The 12154-nt window shown below is 40.0% G+C and overlaps 1 protein-coding gene across 1 annotated transcript in view; it reads right to left on the bottom strand.

Moving 5' to 3' along the window:
* Positions 1-12154, bottom strand: part of VPS35 (VPS35 retromer complex component) — a 41008-nt gene that overhangs the window by 22391 nt on the left and 6463 nt on the right. Inside the window, exons 2-3 of the mRNA XM_084644440.1 lie at positions 3346-3444; positions 973-1069 (exon numbers count right to left, since the gene is read on the bottom strand). Of these exons, the coding sequence (XP_084500566.1) occupies positions 973-1069; positions 3346-3444 (196 nt within the window). The remainder of the gene's footprint in view (positions 1-972; positions 1070-3345; positions 3445-12154) is intronic.

The raw sequence follows: 12154 nt of genomic DNA, 5'->3' as shown, positions 1-12154 counted from the left end.
CAACAGATATGCATACCCATTTACTTAACAGTACCAAGAGGAAGATACTGCCCAAGGAGCTTACAATCTGAAGCTAACAGACAAACAGTAGGAGTCCAGCACAGGGAGCTGAAACGGTTTCTCACAGGACATCACTACTGAAAGATTGAATTTACAAGTTGAAATATTTGAAGGAGAAAGGTATTCAGCATGCAGAGGAGTGAGAAAGTATTGAGGGCAAGGATACTGCAGTAGAGGGTGGAAGCAAAGGCACATAGGACTAGGCAAAATAAAGAGTGGTGCAGAAGGTCATGGCTTTCACAGAGGGATATCCCGATCCTTAGCAGCATATATAAAAAATTAAGGCTGTAAGAGTATAGAGTGGGGAAGTAACACCTCGCTTCTCTGCATGTCAACAGCATATTTGCTGCATGAAAAGTTACTAAATGTTCCCTCAATTGATATATCACATCAAAGAGAAGTAAATGTAGTAGTCTCCCAGCTTTTAGAAAGAAAAAGCTAAACCACACAGGGGCCAAAAAAAGGAAGCTAATGCCTGCAGCATGTGCTTTTGGTGTAGGCAAGACCGTTGTATTGACTATAAAAAGACCACCTAGTTTTCTAGGCAAAATCTAGGTGCTCCATAGTTCTAACTCCTTGCTCACCACACTCTGTAGTTTTTAATAATGCCATACAGAATCTTCTAAGAGATCAGGCCCACAGAGTTCTGAAGTGATTACGGACTACTTTGTTCATTCTTGTTGTATAGTACAATCTCTTTCACAGTGAGCTGGTGTGTTTCCTTCTTCAGCTTATCTGGATAGACAACAGTTCCAGCAGAGATAAAGAAAACTGAATAAAGCAATGTTAGGAAAAAAAATGATTTTACAAGGAAGAGTCCAAAGGGATATCATGTTACTCCTAGGCGCACAACTACACAGATTGCAGTGCACAGTACCTCAAATATTCTCCCATCAACCATTCAAAAGATACAGAGTTCATAATAGCTCTTTGGAGATAGCATAGAAGTCCGCAGTTCACCAAGCATGTTGGAGGCATGTTTCAGAGCATCCATAAGCTTGTTTTTGTCCTAAAGATTGAGTGTAAGAACAAACATTAGCAGTGTTCACTTGTCGTTCCCCAGCCTAGACAACAACTGCAATTTGATTTGTGAAGCAAGTTAGCTTTCTAACATGTTAAAAACAGCGTTGGAAAACTAAATGGGTAAAAATGCAAAAAAAAACCAAACAAACCCAAAAAGCCAAAACTGAAAAACAATCTACTTCAAATCCAATTATTTTAAGTAACTTGTTCACCATCTAGACAGAGAAGTAGTGAGTGTTTAACAAAAAAAAAATGATGTAAGTTTTGTTTTGAGTGTCTTTTGATATGGGGATATAGCATACCTGTGGGCTAGTACATGAAACACTGGAGAAACAGCTTATTATTTACACTAGTGTGGCAACCCTCACCCCTCCTCTCCCCAACAAACACAATCCCACCCTGGAAACCAAAGCAAGACATCTTTACAACTCATTAAAGTTCTAGACCCAAGTCTGCTTTCCAGCTCAGTCTAGTGATGAAGCACAGCACTATGCCCTAACAGATAAAGATACAGGGTAACTCACATTATTAGTGGAAAACTCTGCAAGAATTTGGATTAGATTCCCATGTCCATCTCCATAAAAACACTGCTATTTTTAATGTGTGTGTGGAGGGGGGGGGCAGGGGAGTAGTGTTTTATTAGATCGTCGAGAACAAGCAGGTATATTTAGAGAGTTCCATATAATTATCTGGACCATGAACCTGCATGCTTCTTTGTATGAATATAAAACAGACTACTGGGTGGCTAGGGATTAAGTCTTAGGTCTACAGAGTTTAGGAGCATGGGATTTCAAAATGTCTTTAAATAGTGGGACAAGTTCTCCTTTCAGTAACACGGATGGAAAATATAGTTGCAATTTCTCTGCGGGTTGTTTTGGAGATGCCAACACATCAAGATATGAACAGAGGAAATTCATAATTCTGTTGGTGCTCCTGTTTCATCCTCTTTGGCTGCAAGCACAAGACAGCAGTTGGCCAAGGACCACTATAAGCTTTCATAGACTCAAAGCTTCTCAAACTCATTTTAAATTCAGCTTTAAGTTTTATTCATTCTTTTGGAGATAAAGCCAAGTTCTTCACATATGCTAGGCTTCCTACTGTTTATGCACCTCTCATCTTCCCTCCAACTGTCTCTTCAAGTTTCATCCAGCAGAGGAAAAGAGATGAAGGGAGATCTCAGTGCAATGTCACTCATTAGTGCTTTGCATCACAGTACAATCCATTAAGGCTACGTCTACACTACCCCACGGAGCAATGCACTAGGGTCAATTTAGCAGGTCTAGTGAAGACACGCCAAACTGACAGCAGATCGCTTTCCAGTCGAACCTGGTATCTACCCCGAACAAGAAGGGTACAGTAAGTCGACGGGAGAGTGTCTCCCATCAACCCAGCATAGTGTGGACCCACGGTAAGTCGACCTAAGCTACATCAACTTCAGTTAAGTTATTCATGTAGCTGGAGTTGCGTAGCTTAGGTCAACTTACCACGGTAGTGTAGACATAGCCTAACTAATGCCACAACTGCAGCCCTTGGAAGGTCCCCAGTATATGCTATAGGAATAGTACTCCTGCACAGCAGCATGTAGAGGACTGCCCTGCTGAAAATAAATTCAGCAAAATTCTGCATCTTGACTGGAGGGAAGAGACATGGAAAAGCACTGTGCAGAAATACACACTCAACATACTGAAAGTAAGGGACAAGCAGGATGTGTTCTTACCATGTTATGGACTACTTAGTTTCACAAAAAAGGAAAGAGCAACAATAAAACCTTTGTGAAGATAATCTAAAGAGCTTTTAGGCTTGTAGGCACTCGCAGATTTCCACCTGAGAATACTTATTCCCTCACTTGCTGCATGGAATAGCAGCTACTCGGACATTTTTACATTTTGCTGAGGGAAACTAAGTCAGTAAAACTTCTGGCCTATGAAATGAAAAAAAAATATTCCCTCCATTTATTTCAGCAAGCAGTGGCACTAAAAGAAGTGCTCCAGTTTCACCCATTGCTGGAAGTGTCATTTCCATTGGATATGAGAGCTTTGCTGCCAACCTTCATAGTGTGCTGGGTTTCCCCACAACAGGAGAGTCAGTCAATGCTTGTATGCTCAAAGCAGATTGTAAAGTTTATCATGCTTCCAACTGAATCCAATGCATCAAACTGCAGCTCATGGGGTAGGAGAGAAAGAGTTCCTTCCAGCTTCAAGAAATTACATTCCACTATTTTTAAAAACAAAACAAAAAAACACACACAAAAACATTTCTTACCAAGCATCGCTTCATCTGGAAAGACTGGACCTTTACAGCCTGAATGGCTTCATCCAGGAGCTTTTCCTGTTCATCTTGAGGAGATTGCTGTGTTGTCGGCTAAGGAAAGAGAGAGAGACACAAGGAAAAAAATTGACTCAAGTGTAACTATTTATGGTTTGTTCTTCTCAAAGTTGCATTCCTACCATTTTGACTATGAAATGTCTGCTAGGCTTCTGCAAGACTAATCCCAGTTCTACAATTCAGAGTTATTTATCATTGTCCTTTCTCCTAGGGTATGTCTAAGCTCCTGAGACTACACAGGCATAGATAGGTCGGTATAGCCCAATAAACTCAAGCTGGAACAGCAGAGAAGGGCTATTAGGAATGAAAAACTTACCTTATGAGAGTAGACCCAAAGAGTGTGACTTGTTTAGCCTGACTGAAAGAAGTCTGAGGGGAGATATGATTGCTCTCTATAAATACATCAGAGGGCTAAATACCAGGAAGGGAAAGGAGTTATTTAAGTAAAGTGCCTATGTGGAAACAAGAACATATTAATATTAACTGGCCATGAACAAGTTTAGGCTTGAAATTAGACAAATGTTTCTAACCACCAGAGAAGTGAAGTTCTTGAACAGCCTTCCAAATGGAATAGTGGGGGCAAAAAAACCTAATGGCTTCAAAACTGAGCTTGGTAATTTTATGGAGGGAATGGTATGATGAGACTGCCTACAATGGCATGTAGCCAACCTGCAACTGCTAGTAACAAATATTTCCAATGGCTGGTGATGGGACACAAGATGGGGAGGGCTCTAAGTTACTACATAGAATCCTTTCCCAGGCTTCTGGCTGGAGGGTCTTGCCCACGTGTTCAGGGTCTAACTCAGGGGTCGGCAACCTTTCAGAAGTGGTGTGCTGAGTCTTTATTTATTCACTCTAATTTAAGGTTTCGCGTGCCAGTGATACATTTTAAGAAGGTCTCTTTCTATAAGTCTTTAATAGACAACTAAACTATTGTTGTAGGTAAAGAAAATAAGATTTTTAAAATGTTTAAGAAGTTTCACTTAAAATTAAATTAAAATGCAGAGCCCCCCGAACCAGTTGCCAGGACCCGAGCAGTGTGTGCCACTGAAAATCAGCTCGCATGCCGCCTTTGGCACGCATGCCATAGGTTGCCTACCCCTGGTCTAACTGCCATATTTGGGTCAGGAAGGAATTTTTCCCCAGGTCAGACTGTCAAACACCACGGGGGGGAGCGGGGGGGGGTTCACCACTCCCACAGCATGGGGAACACTGGACTTGCAGGTTTAAACTAGTGTAAATTGTGGATTCTCTGTAACTTGAAGTCTTTAAATCATGATTTGAAGTCTTTAAATCAATTCTTCAACAAAAAAACTTCAAATCCAGACTCCAGCGAGAAACTGTTTGAATTGGAATTCATTTGCAAATTGGATACAATCAACTTAGGCTTGAATAGAGACTGGGAGTGGCTAAGTCATTATGCAAGGTAACCTATTTCCCCTTGTTTTTTCCTAAACCTCCTCCTTCCTCTTCCTCCCCCCCCCCCCCCCCGACGTTCTTGTTAAACCCTGGATTTGTGCTGGAAATGGCCCACCTTGATTATCATACACATTGTAAGGAGAGTGGTCACTTTAGATAAGCTATTGCCAGCAGGAGAATGGCGTGTATAAAAGATCTTCTACACTTTCCACGGTATGCATCCGATGAAGTGAGCTGTAGCTCACGAAAGCTTATGCTCAAATAAATTGGTTAGTTTCTAAGGTGCCACAAGTACTCCTTTTCTTTTTGCGAATACGGTTACTCTGAAACCTGTCACTTCTACAGAGGAAGAGCTTTTGGTTATGTAAGGCCATTTTTGGAAGCAGGAGAGGGGAGCACCATGGGCAGTCATAGTGAGAACATCCTCCCACTTTGCTTCTCTGCAGCAAAGCCACTGGATATGATGGAAACAAGTCTAACACTCACCAAGGCTCAGCAGGGACCTGCGTGAGACATTTGGCCAAAATAAAGCATGGAGAGGCTATTGGCTGCACCGCCACTGCCATGCAGAGCGCATTCAGAGGCAACAGAGTATGGCTGCTGCTGCTCCCCTCCCCGGAGCATTAAGAACAAAGTCCCATTCAAAACTGTAACATTTATCTTTGTGCAGAATTACAAGTTACTCGGATAGCAAAGTTTACCAGTACCAGATGGCTCTAACTGGGGCAAATATTAGAGAAACAGAATACTAAACAGATCACAAGTGCAGTATACATTTGTAGACAGTGAACATGTCCTCAGTAAGTGACCGTAAAATGTCTTTCATGTGTTCAAGGACTTCTGCTCCCCCACTTCACAGCTTTGCACCCTGATGAATCCAGCAAGCTTCAGCTCTGAACTAATTTGGGTCCTTCTCATTGATTTAGATATCAGACAGCCCTTCAGAGCCCATTACTGTTTCAGCAGAGAACAACCAATCTTTTCACTGATACCAAGACTAAAGGGATCATGACATATCCATGGAGATACTAGAAGTCGCTGCGTCAGTAGCGTGCAGCTTGGATGATAGACTTAAATATTTGGTACAATATCATGAGCACATCCAGACCAAGGAGACACAGATACAAGTACTCCCTAGCCCTACCCCAAATACAATCTCCCTTGTTATTTGCCAGGTTAAGATCTCATTTATTGTATCACATTTTCTGCCCATATACAGAGCAGAAAAAGACTTTTAGTCTTCTACAATGTTTGAGGCTTTGTACATTAACACTGATCTTATATAAATATTAGTATCACCTGCGCCTTCACTTCTGAACTAGAAGAACAGGGTTGTGATTTAAACTGCCACATTCCAAAATCCCTTTCACAGCAAGCATCTTCTTTATTTCTCCATTGCAGAATTATAGTAAGTCAGTTCACAAACAGCAAGTTTGAAACTTAAGCAAAATATATTAAAGGCTGCAATATCCAAAATTCAGCCCAATAGATCAGTTTGCATTAAAATATTCAAATTTCTAACACGTCACCCCCTACCCCATTTCCTGGGAAGTGGAGACAATTGTTTGCTTCAAAAAACTCCTTCCTGTTTGAAAGCCTTGTCACTTCCTTATTATTATTATCCCTTTTTATAATAGAGGGCTACACTTATTACAAAGCAAACACCACGAGGAAAGGAGGAGGGGGAGATGTCTACTGCAATTTAGAAATTAATTTAATTCACAAAAGACTGAAGCAGAACCACAAGCTACTGTTTTTATCATGACTAATTATGAAAGTTAAACTGCAGTTTTTTGTAAGTGTTATTTTTGTGTAACTAGTGACTGTATTTTTAGGGTAATGCCTCATTTCATTCATGTACAGATAAGCCTTAATTATGATTACCTAAGATTTCTACCCAAATTCTGTGCCCTATTGGACAGTCCAAAAAAAGGCATTGCTCCCTCTAGGCCAAGGACGCATTCTGGTGCAACACATCTTCCCCTAGCTTGGTCCTGGCCAGGCCTTTTAACAAAGCAGCGTGACACACATACCTCTGAAACAGTTTAACGCAAGGAAATTTGTTTCAGGAATAAGATGTCCATAATTGCAAGAACACATCTATTTTCCCCCTCACTGACTAAAGTGTTTGGGTTTAAAAACCACATAATTCGGCTTTTCCCTTTTCATCTGAAAGGAGTGAAGTTAATTATATACCAGTTGTAAAAATTCAGGGCTGAAGATAAATGTTGTTCATACATATAAGCCACAAAGTATATAGTGCTAAAGCAATGTCTGCAGAGGGAGATAGTCACCTATCCAAAACACACAAGAATAACTGCAGAAAATTCAAAAGTAAATATTTGATGCCATTACAACTTAATACTATTATAATTCTACTGATTTTTAGTCAATGAGTAAATCCAAGTTAATATTTTTATTTTAATAAACAGATGTGATGCAACTGACTCCCCAGCACAGTCAAGTCACTACCACTATTCAACCTATAATGTCATCAAAATTAACTTAGAGTCAGATATTCACATAACATTTTATGCCCATTCCCAATTACGTCTCTGAAGGACAGAGATCATTCCCCAAGGCCTAGTGCAGTCTCCAGCGTTAAAGAGAGATAATAAAGTAGTAATAACAAGTGCACTAAAGAAAGACACTTCATTAGTATGATTAACACATAAGCCTTGTCCATGCTAGGAGAAGAGTTGTACTAGCTATCACTATGTTTAAATATTGGATAGTGCAATGGTATATTGGGGTAGGAGGTCAATGCTAGCAGACCATAGAAATATAGGGCTGGAAGGGACCTGGAGAAGTCAGTTTCCAAGATGTAATTCCAGTCTGGTCAGGGACTTGGTGTGGTCCTAGGAAAGTCTGTTAAGATCAGTTCCCATTTTTAAAATGATGGGAATACTACCTCAGAGGGACAGGACTTGAAGAATATGACAGATGATAGTAGTGAGAGACTACTTACCAGCCAAAAAGAAAGATAAAATATGAGGTAAGAATCTCTATCAAAGAAATCCAGGGACAACAACACCCTGACAAGAAGCCCAGCCCTACTGGCCATCCTCAAAGGCTGGGAAGGAGGAAGATTCCTAGCAGAATATCCAACCACACATCCTTGTCTGTGCATTATAACAGCTCCCAGCTAGGATGCTAGATACACACGAGGCTCCATTCTTGCCCCCCTCATATACTAGAAAGAATGACGAGCTTTCCATCTTTTCTCCACGCTCCAGAGGATCCTGGCTGCTACATATAGCAAAGAGAAGAAAATGAATAGAGTCTCCACTGCTCTACTTCGCCCCCACGACTCATCTCCGTTTTGGGGGTTTGCCTCCCTGTAACCCCACAGTCTGCCTCTGACAGTCACTAGCTTTCCACAGACAGCAGCAGACAGTGGAGATTCCCAGGATTCTTGATAGCATCACTGGGTCCCACAATGTTCTTGACAGCAACACGAGTCAGTATTAATTTCACTCAGCTACTGCTTGGTAAAGCTATAAGCAATGTCTGCAGCCTGGGAAATCTTTCTACAGACTCAGGAAGACAACACTATATCGAAAGCTGTCTTTGTAATGGTAAGGGCTAGCTAGAATCCATTTTCTTAAATCAATAGCAGAAGTTAATGATGTGTACCAGGTCAAGTTCCTACTCATACAAGGCAGGGGGATTTCTTCAGGCACTGTTATACCAAGAGACCTGTATAGAGCTATGTATTTCAGAAGCTCTAATTTATGTGGTGTTCACTGTCATAGTAACTGACCACTTGGCAAATATGATTTTTTTTTCACCGATCCTTGTACCTTAGAAAGTATTAGCCGCATTTTACAGATGAGGCACCGATACAAAAAAATCTGTAAGAGTGGGAATCAAATTGACACCCGTTCCCTGTCCGGTGCCTTAACCACAAGACCATTTTTGCACAAGGACTAATTACTAGTACGACAGCAATTGCTAACAGATTTAGCACACTTCCTCAGAGAGTAATGCCAGGGTCAGGAAAGTTTGTTCTACAGTTTGGTCTGCTGGTGGACTTCATGGCACCCTCTCTCTCTGCAGAATATTAAAGTAATAAGAGCATCATCTTTTAGAGCCAAAATTTCAGGTGTACAAATGCACTCTGATTAGCATATGTAAATCAGGTGTTTTCATGCACACATGAAGAACTCTTCCTTTGCATACACAACCATAGAATTGTGCTCTAAAATTAGGCAAGCCTTTTGCAAGCTTAAGACTTCTAAAAATAAAATCAGGTTCTTACTTTCAATGTAAAATTACTAAGCCAAAGATGCAACAGACAACAAGACTGGCTGCATTTGAGTCAATGTATTTAATATTAACACTACATTTAACTGAAAGAGAAAAAAAAGTATTGCAAGTGACAGTATATTCTTATCTAACTCAATTGCTGTAAAAAATAATAGCATAATTTGATGTTCTACAGGGGTGCCAAATATACAGCTCAGGGGCTGGGTACTACCTGCATGATCTATTTGTATTGCTCACATGATAACCAGATTGTGCAGAATCTAAGCTCACGTGTACACTCTCTGCTATTTTCTTAAAAAGTTGTTTAGTCCTCAGGGCTGCAAAGAGTGCCTTCCAAATATGAACCACGTGTAACCAACTGCATGATATCTGCCTCATTTGAGTATCAACTTTGGAACCCACTGACACTACCACATGAGCTGCTCCACTGCTCATCATCCTCACAACTGAAACAGAAATTTTCAGCTTTGAAAAAGAGCTCTGTTCACATTCAAAAGCTTGTCTCGCTCTTCAGCAGAAGTGGGGCCAATAAAAGATACTACCTCACCCACCTTGTGTCCCTAATACCCTGACACCAACACAGCTACAACACTGCATACAATTATACTATTTTTGAACAGTCACAATTTCAGCGTTGCTTATAATGTCCACTGTAGCTCTTCAACAGCAGAAAGTTAGTATATAAGCCCACTGAAGAGAAATATTTTCTGTTTCCATCCTATGTCAGCTGGAAAAGTCCCTTGCTGCAGGTTTGCTTTTTTTTTTTCTTCCCCCCCTTTTCCTTTTTAACTTCTGTATCACTTTGAAGTATTTATATTAATATGATCTGAACAAAGGTTGTTTTTTTTTATTTTTAATACTAATTTTGGCCTGCAAAAAGTGTAACTGTTCTAAAAACAGAGTGGTGAAGATACTAAGGTTCTTGTTAAATTTAGAAGCCTAGATGGAATAGTGAGCAACTGGAGTCACTGACAATTAAAAAGTGTGTGACTAGTTAGCAGAACTGTCTATCATTCAATAAGCAGTAAGCGGAGTTGTCAACTAGTAGGGGACTTTGCTTGGAAGAAGCTTAAAGACTCCTGGAAGGTGGGCCCGGGCAGCTGATGTGGTTGTATAAAGGGTTAGTCTGCTTTACTTATTTTTCAGCCTTCACAACCCGCATTCACTAAGGCAGTTCATCTAGTTCTCATTCCAGCTGTAGTAAGTATGAAAGCTGCTGATGAAGCCTGCAAAAGGGTAACACAGTATATTACCGGGTATCAGAGTTTGACTCAATATCCTTAAAGTTTAAGGAAGTGGTAAGAAACAAACAACTGAATGGATTTAAGCACTGAAACTAAATCATTCTTCTACAGCAATATAAACATTGCAAAGCATTAGAAAATGAGAAAAGATTCATGCTCATCTCAAATAGAAAACTGGGTCCTTTTAGATTCTTCAACATCAAAAATAAGAGAGTTTCATTCAGTATCTATTTGAAGATGAAGACTAGAACACTGATGAGAATTTGATGATCCAAGAAGTAAGATTTTCCAATGACATCAAATTCCAGCTCCGGTAAGTCACTGTTCCACGATGCCCAGCAATAGAAACTTTTCAACATGGACTATAGTGGGGGGGGGGGGGGAAATCAGTGTGTGTTTCTCTCACACACACATACAATAATGCTCTAAAAAAACTGAAAGACAAAGACTTGGACTTGCCATGACAGTATAAAAGAAGGTTGAAACTATCACCACCACCTTCAGTGCAGCATAATATGAGCAGCATAATGAAAAGATGGAAAGAAGCACTTTGCCCTGAATATAATCCTCCAGACAGATTTGAATTTACAGCTGTGCAGGTCTATTACTTAATGATCTAAGTGATGAAACTGAGGTAAAAAAATTAAAGGAAGAAACCCAAAACCCAACCCCTCAAATAATTTGACATTGACATAAAATGGTTAATTGAACACCAGAAGCAACTCTAACAACTACAAGCATCTATGTAGTGAAAAGTGTGTTCCTATATTATGCTACTGCATTCAGCATATTAAAATAAAACTCCAGAATGTTATGTCCAAGGTGTTGAAGATGCTATCCAGGATGAGCACAGAAGAGTATAAAAAGGAAGTCTCTGCTGTTTGTTCAGACAATAAAAGATTGTAAGTTCTCTGACAAAACTACCCAGAACTTTTGGCATATGAATATTCACCACATTACTTAAACCTCATCAAGAAAGGAATAGCACTGCACAGTCCCAAGACACAACAGAGAAGGACTTTTGAGTTTCTAAAACCATAAGGAAGCAGATTAGCTGAGTGAAATAAGATTTATGCCTCAGGTTCCACAATATTTTGCAGAAGTTCCTAAAAGATTGTTTATCTACATTTATATCCGGCTACCTTGTGTTGAAATCTACACTGAAATTTGCACTAAGCGCAAAGACTGATCACAACATAAAAGTAATTTCACAAAAGCAACTGAAGGTGGCTTCAGATGGACTTGACAGATTACAAGATGAACACACCACTGTCAGTGTCACTGGAAATATGACTGCATAAATTAACAAAGTTTTGGACCACATAAGGACACAGTTCAGAGAAAATATGGAACCTTACCATTAGTCTATATGACTGATCACAAACACAAAAGCCAATTGGTTGTCCCCAGACAGGGAAGAAGAGGAAGTTACACTACTAACAGAACATAATTCTGAGTTTCTTCCTTCTCTTCTACAGTTTAACATTACAAAGGGGAATGTGTCACATTTTGTTGCATCAAAATGCTGGAAAATTATAGAAGTCTCTATACTGAGCAGCTGAATTCAGAACTACCAGTTTTTAAAAAGCCTTACATTTGAACAAGTTGGAGGAAGGAAACTGGCCGAGTGATAAAATTAAGTAAATTTGAAGAAAGATCACTATCTACAGGCAGATACGAAAGAATAGTAAGCCTGATTAGTTAGTAGACTAGGATGCTAACTATTTACTCCTGGGGAAATTCTGCGCCACAGCGCGTGTGCAGAATTCATGTCTATCACAGATTTATTTGCTTCCTTGCAGAAAAAGGACTGT

This window comes from Lepidochelys olivacea (assembly GCF_965140295.1).
Source record: "Lepidochelys olivacea isolate rLepOli2 genome assembly, chromosome: 12".
NCBI classification, from domain to species: Eukaryota; Metazoa; Chordata; order Testudines; family Cheloniidae; genus Lepidochelys; species Lepidochelys olivacea.
Note: the sequence above shows the minus strand (reverse complement) of the source record. Positions and strands in the feature narration are given on the sequence as shown.